Here is a 14,673-nt window from a genome sequence, read left to right as displayed (position 1 = left end):
GGATGCTAAACTGGCCGTTGCTAGGAGCAACGCTGAGAAAATCTGCATAAATTCTGCAACTGCAGAGTGAAACCGATGCAACGAGAGTGATGTTTGAGACATGATGTCTTCTGTTGTCTGATAACGTGACGCAATGGAGAGACAAAACGGGCGTTCTCCACATGAAGAAATATCCAAGAGACGAAAGTTGTTTTTGCTTTCAGAATGATGAGACGTGTAATCAGCCACACTGGTTAATTTCCCCCTGATCGATAAGTCGACTAATTGTTGCTGGCTGAAGCCTGGAAAGGAGCCTGGAGGAAGGAAAACTGAGAGACCTGAAGGTGTTGAGAGATAAATGAAGGATGACAGATGACAAAATGAAACAGGAGGTGAGAGGCAGAGGTGAGGAAGGGATGGGGGAGGAGGAGAGACTCTTTGTTCAGGTTGCAGAAGAGACCATGAAACAAAGAAGCTGGAACAGAAAGTAGATGGGATCTGATCATTTCGGACTCTTCTGCATCTGCATGCTGCATCGATGTCATTCAGAGACGATGAATTACCGTAAATTTAAAGAAAATAAACCAGAGAAGTCTTTGCTTCTGTTGCCAGACAGCTCAATCATCCTCCTGCAGAGGCGCTCAGCGTGAGACACCAGGAATTAGTCTGAGCCACGGAGAGCATCACAACTCCCCGCAGTGAAGCGAAATGATCTGAAAATGGGTGCAGAGAGGCTCTGCGTTTAGAAACAGAGGCAGCAGGCGGTGAAGAGGAGGGATCGGGATCGCACCTCCTGCCTGAAGGACAACACCGAGCCAGGATCAAGACCACAACGCATCATTTCCATACCAAATATAACCCAACATGACTACAATGCAAGATAATGATTAGCTTTGCACAAAGATGGGGAAATGAAAAAGACAAAAACATCAAATCAACTTTAACAGTGTGAAGGCTAATTATGATGCGTAGCAACGAGAACATTATTTTAGCATGCTAACATGCACTCAACACAAAGATTGTTTTTCCAGTTTTCTCCGCAGGTCTCTGTTAGCAGAGCCATTAGTTTCTGACTAGACGTCACGATTAATTCCCATTTAATCACAATATTAAACACCACAATTAACTTATTGTAAAGATCCCCAATACTGTCACTTTCCATCATATATCTGAACCATATCAGCAGATCGGTGCAACATGGAACAAAACACACCAAATCTTCCTCGTCAGGTTTCCTTCCTGTTTCAGAAAAAAACCACAAAGGAGGATTCATTGGCATGAAAATCTGCCAAAGCAAGAAAAGCCCCTGAAACTGCAGGATAAATACAAGCTTTATACGACAGAGTGAAGCAAAATGTTTAGTAACTGGGTTTCCTTTTCACATAAACACACTGGACATAAAGTCACACAAAACTAAATCCAAGCAGCTAAAGGAAAGACATTTTATCTGTATGAAAAACCCGAGTCGTACCGAGTTCGTCCCACAGCTGCCGATACTTGTCTGTCATGGTGGTCCCCTGTTGCCTCCACAGTGCCAGTCTGGGATCGCTCATGAACTGCTCTGTGATCAGCGTCAACATGCGAGCACCGTTGGAGTCCCTCATCTTCAGCATCTCTCTCACCTGCAGAGACGGAAGGAATTTAGGTTAAAGCTAGTTTTTCATACAGACCGCAGTTTGCTGATGATATGCTGGAAAAAGTCTCCTATAACCTGCCGTTCACTAAGAAATACATGACAGAAAATTTCACGTCAATACGTCCATTTGTAAAAGTTCTGCCGTCCAGTTTGTACCAAGACGGCATTGAAACCAGCTGGAGACAGATGAAACAGATTTATTTCATTACAAACAGAAGACTGTCGTCTGCATAAAAATATACATGGAGTGTAAACAGTAGAGGAACCAACACACACCCTGGTACCGTTGAGATTTACGGCATTACTACAGACGTGTTAGAATCCAGAGTAAAGTCATCCTAGGAACGAGTAAAGTAATCCTAGGAACGAGTAAAGTAATCCTCGGAATGAGTAAAATAATCCCAGGGATGAGTATAGTAATCTAGGACTGAGTAATCTACGAATGAGTATAGTAATCTAGGAATGAGAAAAGTATTCCTAGGAATGAGAAAAGTAATCCTAGGAACGAGTAAAGTAAGCTTGGAATGAGTAAAGTCATCCACAGAATGAGTGAAGTAATCCTAGGGATGAGTAAAGTAATCTTAGAAACAAGTAAAGTAATCCTAGGGATGAGGATAGTAATCCTAGGAATGAGTAAAGTAATCCTAGGAATGAATAAAGTAATCCTAGGAACGAGTAAAGTAAACACTGGGAATGAGTATGGTAATCCTAGGAACGAGTAAAGTAAGCTTGGAATGAGTAAAGTCATCCACGGAATGAGTGAAGTAATCCTAGGGATGAGTAAAGTAATCTTAGAAACAAGTAAAGTAATCCTAGGGATGAGGATAGTAATCCTAGGAATGAGTAAAGTAATCCTAGGGATGAGTAAAGTAATCTTAGAAACAAGTAAAGTAATCCTAGGAATGAGTAAAGTAATCCTAGGAATGAATAAAGTAATCCTAGGAATGAGTAAAATAATCTTGGAATGAGTAAAGTAATCCTAGGAATGAGTATAGTAATCTAGGACTGAGAAAAGTAATCCTAGGAATGACTAAAGTAATACTAGGAATGACTAAAGTAATACTAGGAATGACTACTCATTCCTAGGATTACTTTAAAGTAATCTAGGAATGAGTAAAGTAATACTAGGAATGAATCAAGTAATACTGGGAATGACTAAAGTAATACTAGGAATGACTAAAGTAATACTAGGAATGACTAAAGTAATCCTAGGAATGAGTACAGTAATCCTAGGAACGAGTATAATAATTCTAGGAAAAGTAAAGTAATCCCGGGGATGAGTATAGTAATCGAGGAATGAGTAAAGTAATGTCTTATGTTCATAAATATTGCAGCTTCCTTTTCTCCTCCAGCCACTCAGAGGCAGCTGTCTATTGACCATATTTTCACTTTAACCTTTAGTGTTTTTCTCCGACATCATTCCGGTTTATTCTCTGTGAGTCCATCATCATTATCCACGCTGTGTGTAATAAATCACTCAAACACATCCTGGATCCAGCGTCTCTGTAGGCCGAAGGACGAAGGACAAACATTCCAGGTCCCAACACCTCTCAGCAGCTTCAGAAGAAAAGGAAGCTACAATATAAGTGACGTTAGCATTGCTGCTTCATGGTTTCTACGAGCAACTTCTGTGCTGTAGGATCTCAGCCTGCCTCCTGTACAAGACGACGCAGTCAGGAAGGTTCATCTAAACAAGCACCTTTTAAATGACAGTGAAGAAGAACTCATGTGGTTTGGGAGTTGCTACCTTGCAGAACAGCAAGTTGAGCTGCTTTCCAGAGCCATGGTAACCCCCCTGGGAGAGGAAGAGCTTGACTTGCTCCTGGACTTGCTCCTCATCAAGATGCCAGCAGTTCTCGTCGTCCACGCTCGCCCCTGCTGTCGGATCTGGAGCTCCTGCAGCAAAAAAAAAAAAATGGAAAAAAGAAGAAATAAAATTAGTCAGGAATTTATGAACTGACACATTCAGTGGAGCGAGAACTCTTCTAAATATTTAGCAAATAAGCAGCAGGAGATGCAAACTTTATTTAAATTCTTTTTACCCAGAGCAGTGCAGATGAATATGCTGATATCAGCATCAACAAAAGCTCGCCCTCTGTCTTAATGCATTAAGGCTTAAACACTGATCAATTGGATAAACTCTGCAACAACAACCCACCGGCATGAGCAACATTTGTAACACTCTACATGGATCCCCAGGAGGGATTAAGTCCACATGATTCCAACAAAAACAGCCTGAACGGCTTTCTGTGGAGAGTAATGAGAAATGCAGATAAAAGGGAAACATGTTCAACCATCAAGATGCAGCTAATCCTCCAAGAGGTTACTGCAGAATAAACAACAGCCAATCACACGGCAGCATGTAGACATGGTGAAGACGATTTGCTGAAGGTCAAACTGAGCATCAGAATGGTTGATGATTCTCATGGTGATGAGGTGGAACGGGAGATTCTCATGGTGATGAGGTGGAACGGGAGATTCTCATCATGATGAGGTGGAACGGGAGATTCTCATCATGATGAGGTGGAACGGGAGATTCTCATCATGATGAGGTGGAACGGGAGATTCTCATCGTGATGAGGTGGAACGGGAGATTCTCATGGTGATGAGGTGGAACGGGAGATTCTCATGGTGATGAGGTGGAACGGGAGATTCTCATGGTGATGAGGTGGAACGGGAGATTCTCATGGTGATGAGGTGGAACGGGAGATTCTCATGGTGATGAGGTGGAACGGGAGGTTCTCATGGTGATGAGGTGGAACGGGAGGTTCTCATGGTGATGAGGTGGAACGGGAGGTTCTCATGGTGATGAGGCGGAACGGGAGATTCTCATGGTGATGAGGTGGAACGGGAGATTCTCATGGTGATGAGGCGGAACGGGAGATTCTCATGGTGATGAGGTGGAACGGGAGATTCTCATGGTGATGAGGTGGAACGGGAGATTCTCATGGTGATGAGGTGGAACGGGAGATTCTCATCATGATGAGGTGGAACGGGAGATTCTCATCATGATGAGGCGGAACGGGAGGTTCTCATGGTGATGAAGTGGAACGGGAGATTCTCATCATGATGAGGTGGAACGGGAGATTCTCATGGTGATGAGGTGGAACGGGAGATTGTCATGGTGATGAGGTGGAACGGGAGATTCTCATCATGATGAGGTGGAACGGGAGATTCTCATCGTGATGAGGTGGAACGGGAGATTCTCATGGTGATGAGGTGGAACGGGAGATTCTCATCATGATGAGGTGGAACGGGAGATTCTCATCATGATGAGGTGGAACGGGAGATTCTCATCGTGATGAGGTGGAACGGGAGATTCTCATGGTGATGAGGTGGAACGGGAGATTCTCATCATGATGAGGTGGAACGGGAGATTCTCATCGTGATGAGGTGGAACGGGAGATTCTCATGGTGATGAGGTGGAACGGGAGATTCTCATCATGATGAGAATCTCCCGTGGAACGGGAGATTCTCATAGTGATGAGGTGGAACGGGAGATTCTCATGGTGATGTGGTGGAACGGGAGATTCTCATCATGATGAAGTGGAACGGGAGATTCTCATGGTGATGAGGTGGAACGGGAGATTCTCATGGTGATGAGGTGGAACGGGAGATTCTCATGGTGATGAGGTGGAACGGGAGATTCTCATGGTGATGAGGTGGAACGGGAGATTCTCATCATGATGAGGTGGAACGGGAGATTCTCATGGTGATGAGGTGGAACGGGAGATTCTCATGGTGATGAGGTGGAACGGGAGATTCTCATCATGATGAGGTGGAACGGGAGATTCTCATCATGATGAAGTGGAACGGGAGATTCTCATGGTGATGTGCTGGAACGGGAGATTCTCATCATGATGTGGTGGAACGGGAGATTCTCATGGTGATGAGGTGGAACGGGAGATTCTCATCATGATGAGGTGGAACGGGAGATTCTCATGGTGATGAGGTGGAACGGGAGATTCTCATCATGATGAGGTGGAACGGGAGATTCTCATCATGATGAGGCGGAACGGGAGATTCTCATGGTGATGTGGTGGAACGGGAGATTCTCATCATGATGAAGTGGAACGGGAGATTCTCATCATGATGAGGTGGAACGGGAGATTCTCATGGTGATGAGGTGGAACGGGAGATTCTCATGGTGATGTGGTGGAACGGGAGATTCTCATGGTGATGTGGTGGAACGGGAGATTCTCATCATGATGAAGTGGAACGGGAGATTCTCATGGTGATGTGGTGGAACGGGAGATTCTCATGGTGATGAAGTGGAACGGGAGATTCTCATCATGATGAGGTGGAACGGGAGATTCTCATGGTGATGAGGTGGAACGGGAGATTCTCATGGTGATGAGGTGGAACGGGAGATTCTCATGGTGATGAGGTGGAACGGGAGATTCTCATGGTGATGTGGTGGAACGGGAGATTCTCATCATGATGAAGTGGAACGGGAGATTCTCATGGTGATGAGGTGGAACGGGAGATTCTCATCATGATGTGGTGGAACGGGAGATTCTCATCGTGATGAGGTGGAACGGGAGATTCTCATGGTGATGAGGTGGAACGGGAGATTCTCATCATGATGTGGTGGAACGGGAGATTCTCATCATGATGAGGTGGAACGGGAGATTCTCACGGTGATGAGGTGGAACGGGAGATTCTCATGGTGATGAGGTGGAACGGGAGATTCTCATCATGATGTGGTGGAACGGGAGATTCTCATCATGATGAAGTGGAACGGGAGATTCTCATGGTGATGAGGTGGAACGGGAGATTCTCATGGTGATGAGGTGGAACGGGAGGTTCTCATGGTGATGAGGTGGAACGGGAGATTCTCATGGTGATGAGGTGGATCGGGAGATTCTCATCATGATGAGGTGGAACGGGAGATTCTCATGGTGATGTGGTGGAACGGGAGATTCTCATCATGATGAGGTGGAACGGGAGATTCTCATGGTGATGAGGTGGAACGGGAGATTCTCATCATGATGTGGTGGAACGGGAGATTCTCATGGTGATGTGGTGGAACGGGAGATTCTCATCATGATGAAGTGGAACGGGAGATTCTCATGGTGATGTGCTGGAACGGGAGATTCTCATCATGATGAAGTGGAACGGGAGATTCTCATCATGATGAGGTGGAACGGGAGATTCTCACGGTGATGAGGTGGAACGGGAGATTCTCATCATGATGAAGTGGAACGGGAGATTCTCATGGTGATGAGGTGGAACGGGAGATTCTCATGGTGATGAGGTGGAACGGGAGATTCTCATCATGATGAGGTGGAACGGGAGATTCTCCTGGTGATGAGGTGGAACGGGAGATTCTCATCATGATGTGGTGGAACGGGAGATTCTCATCGTGATGTGGTGGAACGGGAGATTCTCATGGTGATGAGGTGGAACGGGAGATTCTCATGGTGATGAGGTGGAACGGGAGATTCTCATCGTGATGTGGTGGAACGGGAGATTCTCATGGTGATGAGGTGGAACGGGAGATTCTCATGGTGATGAGGTGGAACGGGAGATTCTCATCATGATGTGGTGGAACGGGAGATTCTAATCATGATGAAGTGGAACGGGAGATTCTCATGGTGATGAGGTGGAACGGGAGATTCTCATCATGATGTGGTGGAACGGGAGATTCTCATCATGATGAGGTGGAACGGGAGATTCTCATCATGATGAGGTGGAACGGGAGATTCTCACGGTGATGAGGTGGAACGGGAGATTCTCATCATGATGAAGTGGAACGGGAGATTCTCATGGTGATGAGGTGGAACGGGAGATTCTCATGGTGATGAGGTGGAACGGGAGATTCTCATCATGATGAGGTGGAACGGGAGATTCTCATGGTGATGAGGTGGAACGGGAGATTCTCATCATGATGAGGTGGAACGGGAGATTCTCATGGTGATGAGGTGGAACGGGAGATTCTCATCATGATGTGGTGGAACGGGAGATTCTCATCATGATGAGGTGGAACGGGAGATTCTCATCATGAATGCTGAGGAGCCATAGAGCCATGAAGTGGACGGCGAATGTAACTCCTTTCTACTAACATATAACTCGTGTTAAACGCCAATGAGAGGTTTGTTCATTCGTAAACGTGAAGAGCAGGAACGAGGACATAGAAAAACTAGCTAAAACAAAGGGAAATAGAAGAAAAATCTGAATAAATTTTCTTACATGCAGACTGATCAGCCTAAACATTAAAACCAGGTACTTCGCTGCCAGTGGTTTTAATGTTTAGGCTGATTATCTCGTCATCATTTTATCAGAACATCCAGCTGGCTGCAGACAGATATCTGCGCTCTTTCCCCTCAACTCACCGTGGACCTGGTTGATCTCTGAGTTCTGCAGCAGGATTTCGTCCGCCAGTTTCTGGGCGGTGGGCAGCACCTCGGTGTGATGCACGGTGATCAGGTACTGGACGAACTTCTGCAGCTGGTCTCTGTTCATCTGGAAGAGCGTCTCTGAGATGGGCAGGCGCAGTTTGACCAGCTCGGGCTTCCGTACCCGGTACAGGGCGAGCGCCACCACATGGGCGCAGTAGAAGATGTCCTTGTTACCGCAGCTGCAGGTTACGGAGGTGATCTTACACCGGTCGAAGCTGACGGACACGTTGCAGACCAGCTCCGGTTCCGAGGACGTGGCCGGTTCCCGTACGGTCCCGCTGAGGTGGAAACCTGCACAGAAACACAGGAAGTCAGTCCTGCTGGGCATCGCATGGGTAAAACAGACGGCCCAGGCTTTATCCATGAGGGATTTTAAGAGGTTAAGAGATAAAAACAATGAAAACATGTCTGTCTATATTTAAAGACAGGAGAGAAAATGATGCTGGATTGTTTAAGTTCACGTTGCTAACGGCAACACAAATAATCCCACATTTAAAAAAATGTCCAGTGAGGTCAGAGAAGACGTCCCTCCCAGACCTTTAACAATCATTTCTGCAGAGCTTCAGGGAAGAAAGGGATTTAAAAATGCAGGAATGGAATAAAAACACTGGAAGGTTTAGAGGTTGTACCAGGAGGAGGTCCAGCAGGAGAACCAACAAACTTTTATTTGCTTGTTTTAAAGGGATCATTCACCAAATGTTACATTCTGAAGGAAACGAGGCAATTAAAGGCGGCTAGAAGTTAGACGCTACTGTGCTACACCTGGTTTCACTGATTTAAACCACCTGGCAGCTGGAGGGCGGGGCTTAAGTCATGATGGATTCAGTAAGGTTCAGATCTGGTCTGCAGACCTCCAGAGAGGGTCAGGTCTGGTCTGCAGACCTCCAGAGAGGGTCAGGTCTGGTCTGCAGACCTCCAGATCCAAACCAGCTCAGAGTCCCGTCATCCTACCGTAAACGCAGGAACCTGCAGATGAGTTCTGCGTCCAGAAGCTTTTTATGTGGATAAATGTGAACCATGAACACAACAAGCCCAGATTCTCCTTTTTAACGTCCTGATCGGAGAACAAAGAAGCCCGGTGATGGCCGAGGTTTCACAGCGAGTCAGACGCGGACGCCATGGCGACAAGGCGAACTTCAAGAAGCGCTGGTCGGAGGAGGTCAGTGGGTTATTTTATCACCCGTCTGATCTGATCCATCACGAACACGTCCTTCTCTCCGACGACAGATTGAGCCGTAGCCATTTAGTCCTGAATCCCAGGAGCATCGTGTCCTTCCTGCATCCTGCTGTCATGCAAACTGAAAAACATTAAACATTCACGTTGGCCGCATGAGAGGCTGAAACGATGCCAGACAGGCGGACGACAGGTTTGAGCCAGAAGGAAAAAGCATCAGAGGCCTTCTGTCAGATCTGCAGCGTTTCCATCAGATGATGGCTGACAGGAAACCTGTGGACAACCGGAGTCGTGCAACTTGACGCGGATACGATGAGGATGTTGAAGGAATGACTCAGCATTTTATAAAGTTTAATCATGTGTGTAGAATCTGGAATAACTTCAGGTTTTGGGTTTAATATTCAGTTTTTTTACTGAACATTTAAACTGTGAATTAGTGGATTCTGACCACTTAAAGTACAGATTCAGTGTTTAATTTAATATGTATATATTTTATTTTATGTTTTCAGATCAGTATTTCAGTATTTATTATAGTAAATTAAGTTTTTATTTGCAATATGTCCCATTTGGTTTTATGGGGTTTATGATAAGATACATTTAAAATAAAAATAAGACATGAGTTTAGTCTTTAAACGATTTTGACACGTTTTATAAAGTTTATTATAATAAATAAGTAAAAGAAAAAGTTAAATAATTAGCAAAACAAAATAAAATGAATGACCTGAATTTAATGTAAATATTAATAAAATTCTTTGAGGTGTTTTGTGGACCAATCATGCTTGTGATGATGGTCCTGGTTTGTGATGACGGCTGGACGGAGGAAACGACGCGCCGCCATGTCTCAGCTCCGTCCAACACGCCTTCACGCCGCTCACCGGCGGTCCTCACACCTGCTGGAAGTTTCTGCAGGAAATAGAAGAAAACCATCAAAATGGAGACGTGCTGGTCTGAGGTTTACAGCGGTAAATCCTCCAGCAGCATGGAACATCAGCCCGGAGGTTTGATTCCACTTTGCTCGGATGTCCTCATGTATGTGTCTCACACACACACACACACACACACACACACACACACACACACACACACCAGTCCTGCTGGGTGGAAGATGCTGTAAACTGAGTAGGTGTTTTCTGCTCATGTGTTTGACAAAGCAGTGAAGTGGGGCGGAAGGAGTCGATATGAGCCTGAAACCGGTCTAGAAATAGAGACTGTTGTTTCGGTTCTTCCTGCCAAGCGGTGCCACACTGGACCCGACTTCACACCACCCCACATCCTGGCCTTTCTCTCCGAGTTCTGCCGCCCCGCCCCGGTGATGCCTAACCCACAGCTGAACCTCTGACGTAACAGAAACACAGCGACTGGAGGAGGCTGCTGGAAAGTCTGCACGGCCTCAGCTGAGCGTGCACGTGCAGGAGCGTGCATGTGCAGGAGCGTGAGCCTGGCGGCGAGCCAGAGCCTTGAGCTCAGCACTTCCTCCGTTCTCGCAGCTTGCATAATACTGCTCTGTGCTCCGCATAGCAACCAAACTTAACCCCTTCACCCCACGCCAGCCTGATTTCTGCCTGCTCCCTCATCATCATCATCATCATCATCATCTCATCATGTTGAACTTTAAAAATTTCTCGCTTCGGTTCTGGTTCTAAAGATGCTCACAGCGTTGTAGTTGCAGCACCAGCCTCAAACATGCCCGCGTCTTTGCTCTGGACCAGCAGACATGGTGCCAACGCAGCGCAACTTTTTCTGGAACCCAGATCCTGGATTCTGGATCCTGGAACCTGGAATATAGATCCTGGAATCTGGATCCTGGAACCTGGAATCTAGATCCTGGATTCTGGATCCTGAAACCTGGAATCTAGATCCTGGAATCTGGATCCTGGAACCTGGAATCTGGAACCTGGATTCTGAAACCTGGATCTGTTACATTTAAGTGAATCTTCGTCGGCACAGTGGCATAGCGGGTAGCCTTGTGGCTTCACAGCAAGAAGGTTCGAACGATAAAAAGTTAATAAAAGTCAAGTGCAATAAATATAAATAAATGAATACACTCCAATGGAATAAAAAAATAAAATGGAATAAAAAACACTAAAATGGAATAAAACTGAAGAAAGATCTTAAAAACAGTAAAACTGTAAGACAGAAATAACGTCGCAGGTACCGAAGTCGGTCTTTACACTGGCCGAACTTCCGATCCGACATGAGAGGATTTTCTGAAAGTTGCTTCACGCCTCAGAAAGGACGACATCACGCCGTAAAGACTAGATGTTCCAGTCTAGAACATTCTGGTCTGTTCTGGTCACCTGACCCACATGTCCAATCAGATGTTGGTAAATAAGAGCGTGTGTTCCCAGGTGTTGTGTTCCCAGGTGTTGTGCTCCCATGTGTTGTGCACTGCTCGGTTTAGGGCTTTACTCCTGGTCAGTCTGGAAGCAGCTTATCCTGCAAAGCCTACCGGTCAGGGTTGAGGGTTAGGGCTTCCACAGTGTGTGTGTGTGTGTGTGTGTTTACAGGTGCGTGTGTGTGTGTTTTGCAGGTGTGTGTGAGTGTGTTTACAGGTGTGTGTTATTGTTCTGCTGACAAAGGGAAAGCTAATCTCTGTCCCGCGGAGACGCAGAGCTGCCTCTGGGACGGCAGTGAAGCAGTAAACAAGTCATCAATAATCACGGTGGACGGATCCCAACCCAACAGGCTCCACTGGTTTCAGACCAGTTAGCTGGTTGTAGATCTAAGTGGACGGATCCCAACCCAACAGGCTCCACTGGTTTCAGACCAGTTAGCTGGTTGTAGATCTAAGTGGACGGATCCCAACCCAACAGGCTCCACTGGTTTCAGACCAGTTAGCTGGTTGTAGATCTAAGTGGACGGATCCCAACCCAACAGGCTCCACTGGTTTCAGACCAGTTAGCTGGTTGTAGATCTAAGTGGACGGATCCAAACCCAACAGGCTCCACTGGTTTCAGACCAGTTAGCTGGTTGTAGATCTAAGTGGACGGATCCCAACCCAACAGGCTCCACTGGTTTCAGACCAGTTAGCTGGTTGTTGATCTAAGTGGACGGATCCAAACCCAACAGGCTCCACTGGTTTCAGACCAGTTAGCTGGTTGTAGATCTAAGTGGACGGATCCCAACCCAACAGGCTCCACTGGTTTCAGACCAGTTAGCTGGTTGTAGATCTAAGTGGACGGATCCCAACCCAACAGGCTCCACTGGTTTCAGACCAGTTAGCTGGTTGTAGATCTAAGTGGACGGATCCCAACCCAACAGGCTCCACTGGTTTCAGACCAGTTAGCTGGTTGTAGATCTAAGTGGACGGATCCCAACCCAACAGGCTCCACTGGTTTCAGACCAGTTAGCTGGTTGTAGATCTAAGTGGACGGATCCCAACCCAACAGGCTCCACTGGTTTCAGACCAGTTAGCTGGTTGTTGATCTAAGTGGACGGATCCCAACCCAACAGGCTCCACTGGTTTCAGACCAGTTAGCTGGTTGTAGATCTAAGTGGACGGATCCCAACCCAACAGGCTCCACTGGTTTCAGACCAGTTAGCTGGTTGTAGATCTAAGTGGACGGATCCAAACCCAACAGGCTCCACTGGTTTCAGACCAGTTAGCTGGTTGTTGATCTAAGGGGACGGATCCCAACCCAACAGGCTCCACTGGTTTCAGACCTGTTAGCTGGTTGTAGATCTAAGTGGACGGATCCAAACCCAACAGGCTCCACTGGTTTCAGACCAGTTAGCTGGTTGTTGATCTAAGGGGACGGATCCCAACCCAACAGGCTCCACTGGTTTCAGACCTGTTAGCTGGTTGTAGATCTAAGTGGACGGATCCCAACCCAACAGGCTCCACTGGTTTCAGACCAGTTAGCTGGTTGTAGATCTAAGTGGACGGATCCAAACCCAACAGGCTCCACTGGTTTCAGACCAGTTAGCTGGTTGTAGATCTAAGTGGACGGATCCCAACCCAACAGGCTCCACTGGTTTCAGACCAGTTAGCTGGTTGTTGATCTAAGTGGACGGATCCCAACCCAACAGGCTCCACTGGTTTCAGACCAGTTAGCTGGTTGTAGATCTAAGTGGACGGATCCCAACCCAACAGGCTCCACTGGTTTCAGACCAGTTAGCTGGTTGTAGATCTAAGTGGACGGATCCCAACCCAACAGACTCCACTGGTTTCAGACCAGTTAGCTGGTTGTAGATCTAAGTGGACGGATCCAAACCCAACAGGCTCCACTGGTTTCAGACCAGTAAGCTGGTTGTAGATCTAAGTGGACGGATCCCAACCCAACAGGCTCCACTGGTTTCAGACCAGTTAGCTGGTTGTAGATCTAAGTGGACGGATCCCAACCCAACAGGCTCCACTGGTTTCAGACCAGTTAGCTGGTTGTAGGTCTAAGTGGACGGATCCAAACCCAACAGGCTCCACTGGTTTCAGACCAGTTAGCTGGTTGTAGATCTAAGTGGACGGATCCCAACCCAACAGGCTCCACTGGTTTCAGACCAGTTAGCTGGTTGTAGATCTAAGTGGACGGATCCCAACCCAACAGGCTCCACTGGTTTCAGACCAGTTAGCTGATTGTAGGTCTAAGTGGACGGATCCAAACCCAACAGGCTCCACTGGTTTCAGACCAGTTAGCTGGTTGTAGATCTAAGTGGACAGATCCCAACCCAACAGGCTCCACTGGTTTCAGACCAGTTAGCTGGTTGTAGATCTAAGTTTATGTTAGCTGGTAGGAAGCTGCTTAACTGGTTTTCCCCCTGTATTGTCACTATCTTCATATTTCAGGTGATAAATATCACTGTGTGGTGAGAGGGGGGGATGGGGGGGGGGGGGGGGGGGGGCTACTGGAGGACGAAGGCTTTGGGTTCACCTTCAGGTCATGAGGATTTGAGTTTAACTGGGTCAATCTGTGTCCATGTTCAGTGATAGCATGCAGAGCTTTGCTGGCAGCGAAAGCTAGAACATATATTAATCCAGATCCGAATCCGGATCCTGACCCTGACTCTTATCCGCATCCTGATCCTGATCCTGATCCTGATTATGATCCTGATCCTGATTATGATCCTGACCTCCATCAGAGGAGCTGATGCTGGAAACTCTATTATTTTCACCGGCCAACAGTGACGTTTCCACATATAATTATTCTGTTCTTCCTCACTTTTACAGGAAGATCCAGGAAGGAAAACCTCCATCTGGACCAGAACCAGGAGGGAAACCTCCATCTGGACCAGAACCAGGAAGGGAAACCTCCATCAGGACCAGAACCAGGAAGGAAAACCTCCATCAGAACCAGAACCAGGAAGGAAAACCTCCATCAGGACCAGAACCAGGAAGGAAAACCTCCATCAGGACCAGAACTAGGAAGGAAAACCTCCATCAGGACCAGAACCAGGAAGGAAAACCTCCATCAGGACCAGAACTAGGAAGGAAAACCTCCATCAGGACCAGAACCAGGAAGGAAAACCTCCATCAGGACCAGAACTAGGAA

At 46.8% G+C, this 14,673-nt stretch overlaps 1 protein-coding gene across 1 annotated transcript in view; it reads right to left on the bottom strand.

Annotated features, from left to right (window-relative positions):
• LOC306768302 (zinc finger SWIM domain-containing protein 6-like) overlaps nucleotides 1-14,673 on the bottom strand; it is a gene marked incomplete at its 5' end in the record, with an annotated part of 67,523 nt that overhangs the window by 31,049 nt on the left and 21,801 nt on the right. The window contains 3 exons of the mRNA XM_079256606.1: nucleotides 1,451-1,601; nucleotides 3,363-3,511; nucleotides 7,951-8,307. Coding sequence (XP_079112732.1) covers nucleotides 1,451-1,601; nucleotides 3,363-3,511; nucleotides 7,951-8,307 — 657 coding nt within the window. The remainder of the gene's footprint in view (nucleotides 1-1,450; nucleotides 1,602-3,362; nucleotides 3,512-7,950; nucleotides 8,308-14,673) is intronic.

The sequence above is a fragment of the Telmatherina bonti genome (genome assembly GCF_933228915.1).
Source record: "Telmatherina bonti genome assembly, chromosome: 17".
Classification (NCBI taxonomy): Eukaryota; Metazoa; Chordata; class Actinopteri; order Atheriniformes; family Telmatherinidae; genus Telmatherina; species Telmatherina bonti.
The sequence above is the reverse complement of the archived record's forward strand: the minus strand, read 5'-3'. Positions and strand labels throughout refer to the sequence as shown.